Below are 21,662 nucleotides of genomic sequence, written 5' to 3' on the forward strand. Positions count from 1 at the left end.
ATATATATAATATATAATATAAAATATAATATAAAAGTATGATTTTAAATTATTATATATATATAATATATTTATATAAAATTATTATATATATTTATCTATATATATAAAAACACACCACCCCACACACACACACACAACAAAACACACACACACACACCCCACACACACACCCCACACACACACACACCCCACAAAACACCCCATAAAAATATGCATGTATAAAATTTTAAAATAATATATATTTTATAATTTTTAATATATATATAATTATATATATTTCATATATATTAAAATATTATAAAATATATATATATTATATATTAAAAATATAATATATATATTATATTATGTATTTGCATATATTTGCAAATATAAAATTTGGGTATATATATATTTTATATAAAAATAATTTTATATATATATATATAATATATATATATTAAAATATATATAATAATATATATATATATATAATTGGTGTGTGTGTGTGGGTGTGTGTGGTGTGTGTGTGTTGTGTGGTGTGTGTGTGTGTATGTGTGTATGAGTATACAGACACATATATGTTAAAAATGTCAGAAAGTTTATTTTCAAACTTTGCTGTTGTTGTTCAATCTGTTTATTGCAGATGGAGAATGAACAAATGAACCATATTTTAAGATAATGAAGAGATATCACAGCATCACCACCTGGCAATTCTTTGTTCAGATCTTTATTTATGATAAAATCCTGCTTCCATTTCAGGCAAGCAGTCGTACTACTCCAATGGAGGTGCCGGACTGTCCATTCACTTCCCAGAAGACCCGAGGGAGATGATAGTGGGTGCTCCCGGGGTCTTGCTCTGGCGAGGTGAGGATATGGGTTCTGCTACGGTGTTAGTGGGAGCTCTGTGTGTATATATGATCCTTGGTTACATTATATAGATTTACGTTTACTTTTTTTATATATGAAAAATAGGTACAAAGATTAATTCAACCTTGTGTGAATTTGGTTTTCCAGGAACAGTCATCCGGTTCAAGGACATAACGAATGTATTCTCTATCGATTCTTCCCGACGTCGTCGTCGTCGTCAGACAATTGTATCAGAACGTTCTATGTTTTCATCAGAGTTCGTGATGAATGCAAACAACACGTCCATAGAGGAAAGTGATCTTTTGGGCTACTCTGTGGCGTCCGGCAACTTCCTGTCACCCAATAAAATTCTCTACGCAGCAGGAGCCACTCGTGGAGCCAACTCTCTCGGGAGGGTAACGCATCATGGTTCTCCATATGGTGATATCTGTTCGGACAATGAGCATTATAAAGGAATAGATATGCTATATATGAAGACCGTTGTTACATCTTTATTCCAGGTGATTTTATTTGATTTTCCTCAAAGTGAAGATATGAAAATGAAAGAAATCTATAAGTGGGACGGCGCGCAGATTGGAGAGAACTTTGGGGCATCGCTTGTGGCTGCCGACATCAATGGTGATGGATTTAGTGACCTGGTGGTTGGTGCGCCCATGTACTCCATGCCCGACGCTTTTGATATGGGGAAGGTCGTGGTGTATAAAACCACAAGTGTAAGTATTGTATTGGTTTAGAGTTGGGGATGTCCGGGAGGCAGCTGCTAATTATAATGATACATTAGAGTGAATTTTTTTTTTTGTTAAGCCGTCTGATCATGATGTACATTGGAGCAAATACAGAAAGTAAACAACAAGGCATAAAGATTTGGCGAGGGCGACGAGATGTGACTCCATTTGCTGCCCTATTTACACTAAAGGAACGGTCTAATCACGGTCCGCTCCCGTTCCGGTCACGGCACGGTCTTGGTTATCCACACATGCACGATCCTCCACAGCTTCCATATAGAAAAATATGGAAGAGGCAACCAGACAACCAGGAGCCTACAATGAATAAGAAGAGCGGATTAGAAGAAAATGAAAAAGATGAAAAACTCTCTTCACAAAGAGATGTCTGAAGCAAGATTGGTACCAATGACCAGAATACTTCGAGACCAGACACAAGAGCATTGCATGTTGTTTGGGAAAGATTCCCCTTCACAGTACTTATGGGAGAAAGATCAGACTCTTTTGAGTGATCTAGGAATGACTCTCTTTAAAGGACACTTTGGAAGCGGAAATAGGGAGTGGAACCGTTGCGAAGAAAGAGTCCATCCGTCTGCGAGTTTCGATCTCCCACCTGATGGTCGATTGAAGGAAAATCAGAGCTTCATTGAACTATGTGGCCTGAGAGGAAGGAGGTAGAACATAATTTGTATCTAACTCTTGGAAAAGAAGGGCCCCATGGAAAATGTAATGTTGCTGAACAGTTTAGTAACTCCTATACCGGTGATAATCAAGGTCCTAAGCATCTGCAATATACGGCATTTAAAAATCAGAACAGTTACAAGACAGCATTGAGAACATGCGTCCTGTTTTTGCCACTAATTATAATAATGAAACGGGACCAGCAGATCGCAGCCTGTCTTCTGGATACTTATTCATAGAGTAGTAGCGAAGATGAACAGTGTATAATAAGTTGTGTATGAGAATGAATAACTCTTGTACTGTGAAGTCATTCATTCTCATTCATACATCTCCTGCAGTAGTAGCAAGCATCAACAACCCCTCCTCTGCGATGAGTAAGCATGAAGCTTCTATGAGTGGTTTAGACCAAAAGGCTGAACCAGAAACTTGGGGACTGAGGAACTCTCCTAAAGGTATGACAAGGAGAATGCTAAAGCATATTATATAAATATGTCCGAAGACGCAAAAATGTTGTTTCAGAAAAAAAAGGTTTTATTGAATGAATAAAAATGATTCGGTAGAGTACAGTTCCAATGGGATGGGCAAAGAAAGGGGTATCTTAGGTCACCCGACGAACTACTGAATGTTTTAAGAACCATGAAAAACTGGCCTCAGAAATCAGATTAAGTTCTCATCTGGATAAGTTCAAGACAGTTATGGTCCTGCATGTGGTGTGCGAGGACTTGAGAAACATGGATGGATATCAGTAAAGATTGAAGGCAAAGATTCTCCTCCACAGCCAAGGGAGATCCTTCTGAAACATTCTCTATCTTAAATGCCACGATCTCTTGTGAAAGGCATGGAACTGAGACCATAGATTTTTCGAAGGCATGGCTATTGGGAAAGAAATCAAATGCAATACCTAAAGTAGGCTGTTCCAGACTGGCTCAAGATCTTGCAGAGTGACAATGTAAGCATAATCAAGATGAGGTGCATGGGCCATGTAAAAAGGGGAAAATAGATTTCCGACATACTGCACCTCTATACAAGGACATCAGAATATAACAGTCACAGTCTATATTCCTCTTTTCCATCGTGACAAGGAAAATAAATGAATGATTATTTTCATAAAGTTTTCATGCAATGATTATTATGATGAATAACTCATCGACTGTGCCATTATAATAGGAATAATGACAAACTCTTCTACAGCAACAAGGCCAAGCCACAATGGAATTATCAGACAGACATTACCACGGAAGTGCCAAAGCCGAGGCGAGATTTGGCACCACTCTGGCTGCATGTGGAGACCTTAACCAAGATGGATTCCAGGGTAAGTTTCAAAAGGCTTTACGGAAATGTCATGGAATAAAAACTTTCGTTGTTCAATTTCTATGCGGAAGTGACACGGAGAATTTAGAGAGCGCTTTGTGGGTTTGCAACTTATTATAGGCGCTTCTTGAATGTAATAGTATGTAAATTGTTTTGATGTCTACTGGCAGATCTAGAGTGAGAGTGAAATTGAGCTGGATAGATGGAAAGGGATGGAAAGGGTATTTAGATGGGCTAAAGTTGACAGATGGATATAGACAAATGCAGGTACATGTAGTGAGAGAGAGAGAGAGAGAGAGAGAGAGAGAGAGAGAGAGAGAGAGAGAGAGAGAGAGAGAGAGAGAGAGAGAGAGAGAGAGAGAACATTTCGGTTTTGACAAGTTTAAATTTCAGAATTCTGAAGGAACACAAGCTATTCTCACCCTTATCCTATTGAATCCCAACTAGTGATGGTATATTCTCATTTATAATACAAAGCACTACTTACAGATATGTCAGGAAAGGACTTCAGTCAGAGAGACGGAGACGATAAAGTACATTAATATCGCGTTTAGTACGGAACTATGAAAATCAGCAAATCGGGCCGTTACCTTGTTAACACATCGCGGCAACATTCTTAGACTCTATATTACCTTTAGATCGTCCATGTCTTTTTTCTCTCTTTAATATGTCATAAATGTCAGACCACTCTTTCTTAACTACGTCCATACCTTTCAGAAATGACTATCTGAAGAAGGTCGCACAGGTTGTTCGCGTCAACAAGCTATTCATTATGTTTTTTTCTGTTCCTTTGGTGGTCATTTTACATGCCAGGCCAGTAGAGTCTTTCTTGGATGCACTTTTTCCAGACTGTAATAATATAATAACGAATTCCTTCCTTCCTTTCTAGACATAGCAGTGGGTGCCCCTTGGGAAGACGGCCACGGAGCTGTATACATTTACCTTGGTTCCTCACAAGGTCTGAGGACGAGTTTTTCCCAGCATCTCCTGCCGCAGCACTTCTCTGCACCTTTCTCGGGTTTTGGCATGTCCATCTCCAGAGGCATCGATATCGACGGCAACAGGTATCCTGGTATGTACTTTCAACGCGAGAGTGATGTGTAAGACTGAGAAGCCGAGATGTGACCAGTATTAAAAAAAAAAAAAAAAAAAAAAAAAAAAAAAAAAAAAAAAAACGTGCCTTATTACATACCGGTATTCCAGAACCAGTTTGGATAAATTAAGTTGAAAATACTATTTCATTACTGGCGTCATTATCATCATTACTTTTATTGTCATCAATTACATTATTCCTCAGACAAATTAGAAATGTAGGGAATTAGAAACAACAACAACAGAAACTGACGCGTTTCGACATTTTAAAATTACATCCACACATAATGCACCATAGCAATGGCGGTACCGCAGACCCCCCAGGGGGGTTGGGATGCTTCCTGGCCGCGCTGGATCAGACCGCGTACGTGCCTGCGTCTGTGAGAAACTATGGAGAGGGTTAAGTTAAGCTAAAGAAGTTAGACTGTAGAGCTAGACTGGAAGAAATCTAAGGCAACAGAGTAAGAGGGCATGAAGAAACTAAGGAAGACTGAGGACTAAAGTTAGGGGGATGGGTACCAGCAGATTTCCGTTGCAAGTATTATCGTTTTATCCACTACATTGTTTACTTTAGGCCCTTTTGCCGTAATATTAGATTAATTTGTACACGTGTTCTATCGGGTGTTGATTGGCATAGGATTTATAAAAATTATCAGTTGTCCTTTTGTATTTTTTATTTATTCATATTATTTTTTCTATTATCCAATTTTTATTGTCATTTTTGCTTATTCTACTGCTTAGGAGGAGGCCCTTTGATGTCTTCCTTTTATCTTACACACACACACACACACACACACACCACACACACACACACACACACACACACACGGGGTTACGTTTTCATTGGGAAAGGAGATATGAAAGTAAATTGTTAGTTATTACTAATGGCTAATGAATGAGATGATGATGTTGATACTGGTAATATAATAATAATGGTGATAGCGATAACGATAATGATGGTGATAACGATAATGATAGTGATAATAACGATCATAACAATGATAACAATAATAATAAAAATAATGATGATAATAAGATAAATATCAATAACAATGACTATTATTTACAGTGCGATAATAACTGCACTCTTTTTCCCGCCTCTCCAGACTTGGCCATCGGCAGCTTCCTCTCGGGCCATGCAGCAGTTTTGAAAAGTCGACCGGTGGTGGATGTCTCAGCTAACTTAACCTCGATGCCATTAAGAGTAGCTCTCACTGATACTTCGCTCGAATTGCGTGTCTGTTTCAGCTACATTAGTTTCATGGACGATTTAGAAGTCGGTGAGAGTGAGAGTGGCCTTTCTCCCCGTTCCTCCTCGTTGTGAAATATATGATTTTCTTTTCTTTTTTTATTGTTCCGTTTGTTGGTTGTTCACTTCCCCCTCTCTCATTTGTTTTCCTTTCTGTTTTTTTTTTATCCTTTTTGGTTTGCTGTTCCTCTCTCTCCCTCTCTCTTACAGGTAGCCTAACGAATCCATGTCCTCAGGTATCAAAGGTAACATCACTTTAGACTACCAGTTCATGTCTCCGCGAGCCTCCTTCCCAGACACCAACTCCAACATCAAGGAATTCAGGCTAAAAGACCAAAAGTGCAAAGACTACTTGATTACACTGAAGGCAAGTAATTCATCTGTTTATTTACAATGCTATTAAGCCAGTATTCATCTAATATCTAACACATTTAATGCACTTCCACTCAGGCGGATAAGATTGACGCACGGCAACCAATTTTGGTGAGAGCTGAGTGGGAGCTGGACCATTCCCAGTCTACTAATCTTCTTTGTAAGTGTATCTTCTTCCTTCATCTGTAAGTATTCTTGTCTGAACCTTGACATTACAGATAAATACCTGGAGTATGTTTTAGTCGAAAGACTTTGCTGGACGGTCTTATTTTGGCATTGTTAAATTTTGCTCTTTTTGGTCTACTGTTTACAGTTCTTGGATCTTTCCATTTATTTCCTCCTTAATTCCTTTCTAATCAGCACAACCGGTGATGGATCCCAGTCAGCCTACCACAGTGATAAGACAGGTGGGCATAATTACAGGCTGCGAGAAGGACGGCGACAAAACCTGCCGTGTGGATCTAGGAGTTAAAGCCACATCTTCCAACCAAGAGTGAGTCTCGTCTTTTCATTAGCTTGTCAGACCAAAAGACCTCTTAGGCACGTTGCTGCACAACTAATAACTTCACTTTACCGAGAGAGTCAGGTATCCAGAATCAGCATACTTTTACCTCCAACATCGTCCCATAAAATGTCCATTCCCCAGGACGGCATCTGTGATTGGTAGCGAAGACAAACCCTCCGTGACAGTAAGTGTGTCCAACAAAGGAGAACCTGCCTTCCTCCCCAGCGTTACAGTCAGAGCAGACCCTCCCCTCGCCCTGCTACTCCCCAGCACACACAGCTGTGACTTCCCTTCAGCAGACAGGTCCCTCCTCGTATGTCATCTCAGGAACCCAATTATGCCTGGCGAGAAGGTAAGATAACTTTTGGAAATCAATAATAATTCAAGTGCGTCAGTTTTGCAACTGTTTTCTCTCTCAGTGTTTAGGTTTAGAGAGCACCATGGAATCTTTCTCATGATGAGGCGAGGAATGGTATGCAGAAACGCATTTTCCTAATGGCATCTTATCATGAATGTTTCTAATGAAATCCATATATATTATATATATATATATATATATATATATATATATATATATATATATATATAATATATATTTCTTATAAGCTACATATTCCTTGTCTGTATGCTTAATATTTACATACGCAAAAACATCTCCATGGAAAGTCGCATGCAAGTGTTCGACGAGCAAATAAAGAGAATTTAACAAAGTAAGCTTCCGCATGTGTGATATTAGCGCTTCTTCCACAGTTCATGTACCCGAATTTTATATCCTCTTAGTGCTTCCTTGGCATTTCCACGTCACTGTTAACTACAAAGGAGAATGTAAATGCACAACAATGCCTTTAAATTTTTAAATTCACCCCTTCGTTTCGATCATTTTTAACTCGAACATGAGACCCAGATTGCACTTTCCCAAGTGCCACACAGTAAACAATAAGGAAGTTGATTCTTCAGGATGAAGTAAATGTCACTCTAGACACGAGCCAACTGGACGATCGAGCTACAAACAGCCCCTTCAGAGTGGAAGTGGCAGGCGAGGGCACGGAGACACGCCCTCAGGATAATGTCATAGTTCATAACCTGCACATGGGCGCCAGGGCTTCTCTTGAGCTTTATGGGTATGTTTCAGTCGGAGTTTTATGTACTCATTTCGTGTCGTTTGCCATGAACTGAAAACATTCTGTCCAATAATGGCTGTATGATGGAGTAAAACAGATATATGTATTTCGTGATAGAATTAGGCTTGTAAAGTAATAGATTTTTTTTTTAGATTTCTTAATTGTTATTGCACTACAGTTGTTATCTATTTCTGTTAGGTGACGAATATCGGTGCAAAACTATATGGTATATTTGTATGTAAAACTGTATGTTCCAGCACACACTTGCATTTAGATTCACACACAGACACACACACACACAGACACACACACGCACGCACACACACACGAAATTCAAACTGAGGCATATATAAGCCATATATAAGCACACAAATATGAGCAAATATATGAATCACAGGAATATTCCCTTACAGTTATTCCAGAGAAGAGCAGATTATGTACCAACGCCTCGGGGACCAAATTAACACGACCGTAACACCGAAATTCTCGCAGTTATTTTTGGTATGGCTGTATCTACTTATCTATCTACCTGATTATCTATCATTTATCTGTCTATCTTTCTGTCTATGAGTTTTATATATATATATATATAATATATATATATATATATATATATATATATATATCTATATCTATATATATAATATGTTTCATCTGTCTAAATCAACCTAACCTGTCTGTTAATCTGTATATCTATCTATCTTTTAACTATCTATCTAAAATCTTTACAACCATCAGTGTGTATCTATATATATATACAAATATATAGATAGATAGATATAGACAGACACAGACACAGACACAGACACAGACACACACACATACACACACACATTATATATATATATATCGCTATATATATTCTATTGTATCTATATATATATATATGTATATATAAATTTATATATATATATATATATATATATAATATTATATATAGATATATATATAAGAGAAGAGAGAAGAGGAGAAGAGGAGAGAGAGAGAGAGGGAGAGAGAGAGGGATTGATTAAGTACATAGTAGACCAAATAAATAAACAACATAGGTAGATAGACAGACAGGAGACAGGTCATATCAAAAGGCATAGTTATATAGATATAGGTGTATATGTAAGATGCAGATTACACACACACACACACACGCGATATAGATATATATACCATAGATATAGATATATAGATCTTATATATATATAGATATAGATATATATATATATTATATATATATATAAAATATATATATTAATATATGTATCTATACATATATATTATATATATAGTATATATATATTATATGATATATATATAGATATATATATATACATATATATATAATATATTATGTATATATCTTCTCTCTATCTATATCTATTCTCTCTCTGTAATCTCTTATATATGTATATATATATAGTTATCTATCTCTATAGCTCTAGCTATCTATACATATCTCTATCTCTATATATAATATTATCTCTATATATCTCTACTATCTATCTATTTCCCCACAAACTTGTTTCAATAATCTACCTCTCTCTATATATATGTATATATCATATCTATCTAGATATATTATATCGATATAAATATATATTCTCTATATAGATATATATATATATATTTGTCTCTCTCTAATATATCTATATGTTCATATCTCTCTCTCTCTAATATATATATCCCTCTATAGCTATGTATATCTATATATCTATCTATCTCTTATATCTATATATAGTCTCTATATAATGTCTCTCTATATATATATCTATATATCTATCTCTCTCTCTATCTCTCTATCTCTCTCTTTGTCTCTCTTCTACATACTCTCTCTCTTCATCTATGTAATCTATCACTCTCTCTATATACTGTTCTATATATACTATATCTCTGTAGCTATCTAGCTATATCTATCTCTCTCTCTCTAGTGTCTCTCTATCCATATATACTATCTATCTATCTGTATCCTATAGTATCCTATCTACCTATATATCTTATAATACATATAGGTATATCTCACATATATAATATCTCTATGTATATATATATATCTAATATATACCTATATATACTATCTCTCGTCGCTATCTCCCTCTATACTCTCTCTATTCTTCTCTCTCATCTTATCTATATATATCGATATCATATATATACCTATATATATATATCTCTATATATTACATATTATATCTCTCTATATATATATATATATAGAATATCTCTCCCTTCTATCAATTCTATATCATCTCTCTCTATCTCTCATATATCTATATCTTCATATATATACCTATAGATATCATATACATATCTAGATATATACCATATTATATATATATATATCTATATAATATCTATATACTATATATATAATCTCTATCCCTCTCTATCTCATATATCTATACTCTCTATCTAATCTCTCTCTATAATATATATATATATATATACATATATAATATATAGATATATATATAGATATCTAGATATATTATATCTCTTATATATACATCTCTATATCTATATATATCTCTCTATCTTATCTCCTATATCTATCTCTAATATCTCATCTCTCTATATATAGATATATATATATATATCTCTCTATCTATATACTCGATATATACATCTATACTTGATATTAATCTCTAATCTCTCTCTATATCTCTATATCAGCTTTCCCTATATCTCATACTCCATATTCTCTATCTTTGTATCTTACTATAGGTATATCTCTATCTTATATTATATAGATATATCTCTTATAATCTCTATCTATTGTATATATATAGATATATACTATACCTATCTATCTGCTTTGTTATATATATAGGGTATGTTTTATCTATATTATCTCTCTATATAATATCTCCTACATATGTATCTATCTATATTATATATATATATATATAGATATCTATCTCCTTAGTATATGTATAGATATATCATATAGATATATCTCTATCTATATATCTGTCTCTCTAGTATATATATATAGTCTCTCTCTATCTATATCTATAATGTAGATATATCTATATATAATAAATATATATATTATATACTATATATATTATATATATATATATTCTAATCCTCCAGTTTTACCGTAGTTCCTGTCCTGAGCCGTCCGTGGTCACAGCATGATACTCAATTGCAAGTTTTTCCCGTTGTGATGCTCTTGGAGTGGAGTACGTGGTAGGGTCCCCAGTTCCTTTCCTTCCACGGAGAGTGCCGGTGTTACCTTTTTGGTAACATTCTCTCTATTGTATCCGGCTTGGGACAGCACTAGACTTTGAGCTGGCTTTCACCCGGTGGCTAGGCAGGCAATCGAGGTGAAGTTCCTTTGCCCAGGGAAACAACGCGGCGGTCCGGTGACTTCGAACCTCGAACGTCAGAATTGCCGTCGTGATATTCCTTGAGTCCGACGCTCTAACCATTCGACCCCCGCAGCCTTTACGATCATGTGGCTTTCCATGATTTATTTCATTGGCAATTTAGAGCGGTGTTTGGCCATTGCCTCCGCCCGGTGTTTTTATCGAGTCACCATCTCTATTTCCCGGCACTGACTGGGCTGACTTGGTCCGCCAGTGGCGTAGGTAGGCAATCGGTGAAGTTGTACCTTGACTTAAGGAAACAACGCGCGTCGTGACTCGCACCCTCGAACTCAGTTCCGTCGTTGACATTCCCTTGTCCGACGCTCTAACCATTCGGGCCACCGCGCCCATATATTATATATATATAGTATATATATTATATATATATATATATATATATATATATTAATATATATATATATATATATAGATATTCATATTCATGCCATCACCGGGCCGTTTTTACACGACTACTTGGCGCCATGTTGACATCATGAGCTGACTGGTCCCCTTTATACGAGGGTGTCTGACTCATGAATCTTCTCAAGGGGATGGTTGTTAGGTAATCACCGTTGGTGTTTCTCACCCACCAACATATCTACGATAGACTCACCCACTATCGTAGCTAGTATGCACATCCGCGCGCACCACATCGCCCTGCGCGGATTTGCATATTGGGCAATAGCAGCATAATTCTGTTGCATTTTATGGATCTTAGTACCCAATGTTTGATTTCTGGTATATTACTTTTGAAGCAACAACGCTACAATATTCCCTGCAATATACGATATATTCATATATACATATCATTTATCTGTGACTACATATATACTGTATCTGTAGAAATCTATCTCTCTTTTTATATAAACAGATAGATATAGATAGAGGAATATATATCTAGATGAAATAGATAGATAGATAGATAGACAGAATAATAGACGATTTTCGATTCGATAAGGATTAGATAAATATAATAAACAGACAACAGACATAGATATAAGATGTAGACACACGCAATCTCTCACAATACACATACATACAACACACACACAAACACACACTATAAACACACACACGCACATAATATATCCAAGAGAGAAGGGGGGGGGGGGGGGGGGTGGAGAGGCAGTCGAGAGAGAGATGTGGAAATACAGCCTGCGTAGATATACATCCATACATAAATGGCATCATCTGCTATCAGCTGATGAAAAGGAGGGGCCAACTCCTCTTGGCGAAGTGGATTGACTGTGGATATTCCTGTGAATTTTTACAACGCAAGGAAAGTCTTATGAAATTTTTCTCAGCAGTCCATGGTCTTGAGTTAAAATAGCACTTAATGTGGACATGCATGCGCATAGTCAAATAAATGCCATACTGAACTTGAAATATCCTATTATCCTAAAATGTTAAGGATAATAAAATTGTGATGTCGGCCCATGAATACTTATGATGGTTGATGGGTTAGTATTGTATCGTAGTTTAATTATCAGATTCGAATGGTATTTTCAAAAAAATAAATGTGCGGAAAAGTTTTTTTCGTGGGTACGAATCTCAGTAACGTTCCTTGTGCATCACTGTTATCTTTGACTTAATCTCCCTAGATTTACAGACAAACTTCCAACAGCGGAAGTTTTAACTGTTCTCTTACGGGCGCTCATTTGTACCGACGAAGGGGCAGAAAGAAGTCCCAACGTCCCGGACAGCTAGGTCGCCAAACTTTAACAAAAGCACACCAGGGAACTCCTACGTAAGTGATTTTCGAAAGCGATGACGAAAATGTGTTTTCCCCTTTTTTTCATTATGCTTTATTTTTGATGTCACTTTGGGTTTCGTTTCATATGCTGGTGGTGGAATTGGGTGAATTTTAGTTTTGTGATGACAGCTTTATGTCATTGTCTATACTGTTCAATGTTTGCGAATATGTGAAACTATAACTTTAGCCTTACTTTACAGAAGTCATGTTTTTTCTATTGATACATAATTTGATTAATCATTATAAATTATTAAAGTAGTGGAATAGGGAATATAGTCCCACAGTGCAAAGATTCCTTGATTTTCAGTGGCATTTTCGAAATCAAAATTAGACACTTTGTCCGTACATATACCTTATAATTAAAATTCTAATCCGACAAGACTGCGTGCCGTTATCTTAGCTTTCGAGTGTTTCTGTTGCCTCGTAGTTTCCTTGCACTCGTTGGCCATTTTCTGCTACATCTTTGGTCGTTTTGGGCTTGGTTCTGAGTTGGAGAGAGCTGTGGTGGTTTAGAAGTGATGAGGCAAGATGCAGCGGGTAAATAGTCTAATACTGCCATTTCATTCGGATGCCTCTCACCCTCTACTACTCATATACGCAAGGAATGAGTCGCGTATACCTCCTTACATGACCCCACAATCGTGTCCCCGATCATAAGGTAGGGGCATTAACGTTGCCTTCCCCCCCTCCAAAAAAAAGGTAAATTAATGAAGGGAAATGGATGTACAATATATGCATATGTGTAGATCACTAAATAATCCCCTAGGAGAGCCAACCTTGCACTGGAATATCAGAATACTTCCATGTATTTATACGCAAGATAGGCGTAGGACCGATCAAGGGAGACGAATGTGCAGATTAATTATCCTAAAATTCCCCTTATCCAGGAGAGCTGTGCATATATATTTTGGTGGAGTACAGGGAAAACATAATCAACTGAAAACACATTTCTTCTAGGAAGACATATCAGAAGGTGTAGTTTTTTCCAAGAACTGAATGGATACACCACCCTAAGAGGAGGCGGCAAAACAGAACGGAAAAGAAACACATATACCGTGTCGGAAAATATGACACTAAGATGGCATTGTAGTGTCACATGTAATTCATGTAACTGTTTCATGTTGCAATCATAAGATAGGCAAAACAATGCCATTATGAGTTTCCAGTTCTTTCTTCCCGTGCTATGCATCCCCACCCACCAAGACGGCCGTCAGATGACTCAATGTGGGGATGTTTTGCTGGTGCCACACAAGTAAGACCTTGTCTCAATGTATTGTGCTTGGCATAGTCTCCATTGTCATAGAATCCATCCTTCTGTGAATACGTGGAGGATACTTAATCGTCAGGGCGGTTGGTGGGGTCAACTCTTCGCATCTATTGTTCTATAATACAGTTATTTTCCTTCATATATTACCCCGCAATTTCCCTGGTATCATTATGCACTTCCCTTCTATGGGCTAGTTGATAGCAGGGTCGTCTGACAAATGCAGACAGTAGAGGGCGAAGAGGCATCCATCGCGATCCGTCGTGTTCGAACAATTTTATACAAGGAGCTTGTTTCTTGGTGTAATTCAGAGCTCAAGAGATGGGCCTACTTAGTCGCTGGGTGGGGAAACGTCATTCAGGGTTAATTATGATCAGTTGTGTTTGATCTACCTGTATCCTGTTATTCTTTATCATTAACCATTGCGTATGAACTGCATAATTAATGTGCTAACTCACCATTACCACATCTTAGTTTGGGACTGGGTATTGATCAATTTGTTGATTCTTGTTTGTGTCTTGGGCTTCATCTCATTCCAGAGGCCTATGTTCTAATCAAGATCATATGTGACTCTGAATTTTCGGAAAAAAGGTTTACTAATAAGTACTATCAACAACCTATCACAGCATCACAGCAAAGAACTTCACCGGAGCCATCCGTCTGACTGTTCGAATCCAGTGGTGATTGTGCTTCGGCTCTCATGCTTAATCAAGTCGTGGCCGTCCTCGAGTAGTGTTGCCGATGTTCACCGTCAAGCGTCGCTCAATCTCGCCGTCCTAGGTTAGTAATCGGAGTGTTCATGGGTTCTGTACCTGAAGAGATATAAGACAATACAGTTTGTAAGTAGAATATATTATGTTTTGTGTGATCTTCTTCGCAGCTCGTCACATCTCGGTGAAAAGAGGAGCTGTTTTGAGAGTTTCATAAGGTCAAAGATCTACTCACCTAATCCCTGAGCTGAATTTTGTTGGTAAAAATTCTGTCTTTTTTATCTCTCTCTCATTCTAATTTCCCTCGTGTAGTAAGACTTAATTAGCTGTAAATAACTGTATGTATTAACAATAAGTATAGTATATTTTTTTCTCTATCGCTGTCGATAGCTACTGACATTTCGTTGTCAGTATGTAAGCCACTAACAGGTCAGATACTACCAGCTATAACAGCCTCAAGAGCTAGCTTTTAGTGCATTATATATTTTCATTATGAAAGACCCCACCAAAATCTTCCAATTCCTTAGAAGACAGATTTTTCGTTGTGTGACCTAGTGGCGGCCTGTACAGTCCCACCTGGAAAAGGGCCTTCTTGGTGGGTCATCTTGCTGACTTGCTGGGTGGCCTCCTGCTCCTCTCTCTGCCTCACCTACGGTCTCCTACAAAGGTGAGTGGGATAGTGAATATACTTTGACATATTAAACATATATACAAACCAATAATTCCTAAAACTGACTGTGAATTACACAAGGGGATGATGGTGTCCGGAGAAAAATTCACAATATCTACTTTTCCACAATTTCCGTTCCAATAATGAATATTTTTTTGCATTCACATACAGTTTTCAAAACTATAACGAATTACTGAATAGCAGGTGAAACGTCCCTATGAAATACTTGAGTATTTAAAGGAGGGCCTATGGTCTCATACTAAGAGATATGTTTGGAAAAGATGTACATCAAGGTCATTATTCTGCGATTATTTAAGCCATTATTGTAATTATCAGACATACATTATTGATTGTGTCGGCCAATGTACGTATTCAGGTGCAGTCTTCCTCAAACTTCTCTCTTACAGCCTGGATTTCTGCAGGAGAAAGAACTTGAAGAATGAAAGCCAACCGTGCTCAGGTAGCCGCCCAGTACCGTTAAACGCTGTCCTGGTTAGGAATAGAGGACTAACCTAAAACCCTATTATTCCATTTGCTGTTACCATGTGCAGGCATAAAGCTCAACAAGATCGCTAAATATTGAGCTTGATATTATGGCCATTTCCTCATGATGTCCTTTGAACCCGATATCACTATGTACGAATTTTGTTTTGGGGTTTATTTAAAAATCAATTGCAATCTTATCCAGTGATGCCTAAAAATATCAAAGATTCTTTTTAGGTTCAATCAAAAAATCTATTTTTTAAAAATTGAACTGATGACTTTCAACTAGCCACTGAATTAAGACATGTACGCACTCCGTTCCATGGTATCAATGAATGTAAATAATTACCAGAGGATTACGAAAAATAGATAAAAATTGTGTTTTCGATCTTTTTTTCAAGTTGACATTTACATATTTTCTGCACATTTTCATAAATTCATTTCGGGACTACTCTGAAGCCTTTTTCCACTGTCCTTTTCCGTATATCTTCCTCATAACTAGATCATTTCTTATCAGTTAATTGGACTACTGCAAGGCACGCAAATAAATGAAAATTGAGGTTGATAATTGACAACTAATTTTATATCAACCAGGCTTCATTTGACTTTATTCCATTAAATCAACAAAGATATTTTCCTTTAGCAACATACTAGCTCAGGCAAGGAGACACAGAACTGACACACACACGTACACACAAATACACCCACCCACCCACACACACACCTATTATTTTATTCCTTAAAAGAAACAAAACGAAATCAAGGAGATAAGCGACACGGTGACCAAGTCTTCATTCTCCCTGGGACATTTCTTACAGATATTAACAGATTATTTCTCTGACCAAAAAATCTATCGGTCTTCATATTAATATGAGAGATGTGAATAAATAGGTGAAATAAACAAGACGATTCCTCACGTTTCATCGACGCTAGGAGATTTTTCTTTCCTAAATTTAAACCTTACTTACCATTTACAAGATTCCATTTTGGACAAACACACACACACAGACACACACAACACACACATATATATAAGATAGTATATATATATATATATATTATTATATAATTATATATATATATATTATATATGTGTGTGTGTTTGTGTGTGTGTGTGTGGTATTATGTACTTTATATGTATATATATGTAATATATATATAATATATAATATATATATTACTAAGATATCTTAATATATATATATATATATATATATATATATATCTATAATATATATAGTATATATTACTAGATAGATTATAGATATATAATACATGTATGTAGATGTATATAATTTACTTAAATATATAATTATATCATTTATAAACACACATATACACAATTATATATACATATACATACAGTGCTAATGCAAAAAAACACACACACAACACACACACACGCACGACACACACCACACACAGATATATTATATATATAATTATATATAATATATATATATATTATATATAAATCTATATATATATAATATATATATAGATATATAGATATATATATATAACATATATATATTATATATACATATATATATATATATATATATATAATATATATAATATGTATATATCATATATATATACATACATACATATTATGTACATACATATATACACATACATACATATATATACACATATAAATAGATATATATAACATATATATTTAACCCAAAATAAAAAAATATATATAATATATATTATATATATATATATTATATATATCTAATATATATATAATATATATATATATTTTTTGTATAACTGTATTCATATTGACTTGTATAAAAAGTATGAATGAGAACTGAATATCTTTAATATGTATTTAAAATACATCTCTTGTATTGTGAAAATATTCATTCTCAATCATACCTTATATATCTTCTTCTTTTAACGGTAGGTTCATGTCTGAGCCGCCGTGGTCACAGCATGATACTTAATTGTAGTTTTCATTTATTATGCTCTTGGAGTAGTAGGGGGGGGCTGGTAGGAGTTCCCAGTTCCTTTCCACGGAGAGTTCCGGTGTAACCTTATTAGTAATCATTCTCTCTATTTTCTCCGGGCTTGGACAGCACTTGAACTTGGGCTGGCTTGGCCACCCATGGCTAGGTAGGCAATCAGATGAAGTTCCTTGCCAAGGGAACAACGCGGCGGTCGGTGACTCGAATCCTCGAATTCATATTGCCGTCGTGACAGTCTTGATTCCGACGCTCTACCAGTCGGCCACCGCGCGGCCTGGACACCTTATATATATATATATATATATATATATATATATATATATCTATATATATATATATATATATATATACACACCCATATTTCCACACACACCACACACACATATTACGTATATCATATATATATTATATAGTATATATATATATATATATAGATATAATATCTATATATATATATATATATTATTATTGAATCACACATATCCCACTACACTACACACACACAACACACACACACACACACACACATAGATATATATATATACTTATATATATATAGTATATATATATAATATATTTTTTAAATACACACATCACAAACCCATCATGGTGTTTTGTAAGGCACGTGTGTGTCATGAATACAAAAAACAAGATCCTACTGCAAGAAGATAGTATTCAACTTTTAAACACTAAACCAATCAGTATATTTTTCTACAGTACTTATACTTTTTTTTCTAAATCTTCCAGTTTTGTAACTGTAACAAACCGATCAAATAAAGGTAATGATAAAGTAAAATACCAAAGTATTGCACATATAAATTTCAAGAGTTAGAAGTGATTTTTTATTGACAGTAATAATTATTTATATACCAATCAGCTCTTGGAAACGAAGCCTTGGGAGTTCGAATCCCAGCGACTTGATTGGGTTGTCTTCAGGCGAGCAAATGGCGTGTCAGGTGTCGTCTAATTGAATGTCAGAAATGACACCTGGAAGGCTGTTCAACCTTTCCCCGTGGACGATTAACTTTCAGGTTGTAGGAGTGAAGTCACACACACACGCACACACACACACACACACACACACACACACATATATTATATATATATATTATATATATATATATATATATATATATATATATTATCATATATATTGATCAATGTATATATTATCTCTATGAATAAATATATATATATCATACCTATATGAATATTGAATATATATATATATTATATATATATTATCTAATAATTATATTACCTCTACATCACCCACACACACACACACACACACACACACACACACACACACACACACATATATATTATATAGATATATATTATATATATATATATATATATTATGATATATGATATATATATATATAATATATATATATTATATATCATATATTATATTCTATATATCTATATATATAATCTATCTATCTATATCTATATGTATATACACACACCTCTACCTACACACACACACACACATCTATCTATATATATGTATTTATGTATATGTATACACACATCTATCTATATCTATATGTATACACACACACCTCTATCTACACAGACACAGACACACACACGCTCACGCGCATACGCACGCGCACGCGCACTGCGCACGGCACGACCACACCCACACACACACACACACACCACCACCACACACACATATATACTATAAATAAATAATACAACACATATAATATAATATATAATATATATATATATATATAATATCGTATATATATATATATATATTATATAATATATATATATATATATATATATAGATGTATATATATATATTATATTATATCTATATAATATATATATATATATATATATATATTCTATGTGTATACACACACATATGTATAATGTATATGTATATATATATATATATCTCTCTAAATAAATAATAAATAAATACTTATAATAAATATATATATATATATATATATCTATAATATATATATGTATAATATATGGTTGGTGTGTGTGTGTGTTTTGTGTGTGTGTGTGTGTGTGTGTGTGTGTGTGTGTGTGTGTGGCTGTGTGTGTGTGTGTGTTGGTGTATGTATATGTATATGTATAAGTATATGTAATATATATATGTATATTATATGTATATGTATATATATATATTCTGTTATAGTTATGTATAAGTTATATATATATATATATATATATATATATATATATATATATATATATATGTACATATATACATTTATATTTATACATATAGATGTCTATTGATATATATATATATATATATATATATATATATATATATATATATATATATATATATATAAACATGCATACAAATGCGTGTATGTATGTGTGCGTGGCTGAATATGTATGTATGAATGTGTTACACACACTCACACAAGTATATGCATGCATGTGTGTATGACCGAATATGTATGGTTATATATCTGTAAATATCCTTAATGCCATTACATTTCACTACATATATCCCCTATTAGCATCCTCACTGTTATTATTACGTTGATGAAAATATATAGTAGGCTTATAGATATGCGTCCGTTAACAAAAGCATGGAGACCCCACTGGCCGTGCTACAATTTTAATTCAAGGGTTGTATCACCGCGGGAACATCCACGAGCCTCGGTGTCTCGGACCATCTCGAATGTAAGCAATTCCATTAGCTTCTTAGCCCAATCGGCACGTTTGGCAAGAATACATGCCATGCCCACTGTAACACAGGTTTATTTATTGTCTTCACACATAGATGGCTCTACAAGTATTAGTCACAAAGGAGTCAATTATTAGTCCTACCTTTCTCCCTGTTTACACCTTTTCCCTGACTTTTGGAAAGGACATTTGCATTATTTTCCATTGTCTTAAATGTTAACAAGATTTTTAATATACTTTAATAATGCATAACATCCAATAACAATAATACAGTATTGTATCAATTGTATTAAAAGGAGAACGCGCATTTTCCCGCCAAATTCCAAGGAATGGGGAAAGCAAGATCATCAGTAGGGCCCACTGATAGAACTCCTGGAGGCTAGCACATGTGGAGCCATCTGTATGTAACAAAATTCACAAAAACCTACAGGACAGAACTATCCGGTGATTGGGTTAGGAAACGTACCAGGTACCCCTGGTAAATTAGTACCGAACTAAATACCCCTTTACTAATGCTGCTTAGCCCATGTATATTGAACATTCACAAATATTTTTTCATTATATCTTTTTTACACTTCTTATGGCGAAACGCGACAAAATAATAATGTAATACTGACGCATTTTGAACGTCACTTTGTTTACCGCAAACGAACCGAATGAACCTGTGTGACGTTTCGTGTTACGTTAGACAATGGATACGCGACTTAATATTAAATCTTGGAGAAAATATGACCTATATTATTTGAGTGCTATTCCTCTTGAGACTACTATACCCTGAAGGTACAGAGTGACTTGTTATTCAAATAGGCAAGAAGGCTTGATATGTGATAAATCAGCAGTCGTTAAATCCCAAGGGAGAG

The 21,662-nt window shown here is 35.0% G+C and overlaps 1 protein-coding gene across 1 annotated transcript in view; it reads left to right on the forward strand.

The window, feature by feature from the left end:
• Positions 1–743: 743 nt before the first annotated feature.
• LOC119598048 (integrin alpha-PS3-like) overlaps positions 744–21,662 on the forward strand; it is a 52,430-nt gene continuing 31,511 nt past the window's right edge. Inside the window, exons 1-11 of the mRNA XM_037947687.1 lie at positions 744–849; positions 1,000–1,247; positions 1,353–1,565; positions 3,447–3,567; positions 4,456–4,638; positions 5,765–5,938; positions 6,144–6,274; positions 6,358–6,439; positions 6,640–6,772; positions 6,926–7,136; positions 7,742–7,905. Of these exons, the coding sequence (XP_037803615.1) occupies positions 813–849; positions 1,000–1,247; positions 1,353–1,565; positions 3,447–3,567; positions 4,456–4,638; positions 5,765–5,938; positions 6,144–6,274; positions 6,358–6,439; positions 6,640–6,772; positions 6,926–7,136; positions 7,742–7,905 (1,697 nt within the window). The 5' untranslated portion in view covers positions 744–812. The remainder of the gene's footprint in view (positions 850–999; positions 1,248–1,352; positions 1,566–3,446; positions 3,568–4,455; positions 4,639–5,764; positions 5,939–6,143; positions 6,275–6,357; positions 6,440–6,639; positions 6,773–6,925; positions 7,137–7,741; positions 7,906–21,662) is intronic.

This window comes from Penaeus monodon, chromosome 40, assembly GCF_015228065.2.
Source record: "Penaeus monodon isolate SGIC_2016 chromosome 40, NSTDA_Pmon_1, whole genome shotgun sequence".
Classification (NCBI taxonomy): Eukaryota; Metazoa; Arthropoda; class Malacostraca; order Decapoda; family Penaeidae; genus Penaeus; species Penaeus monodon.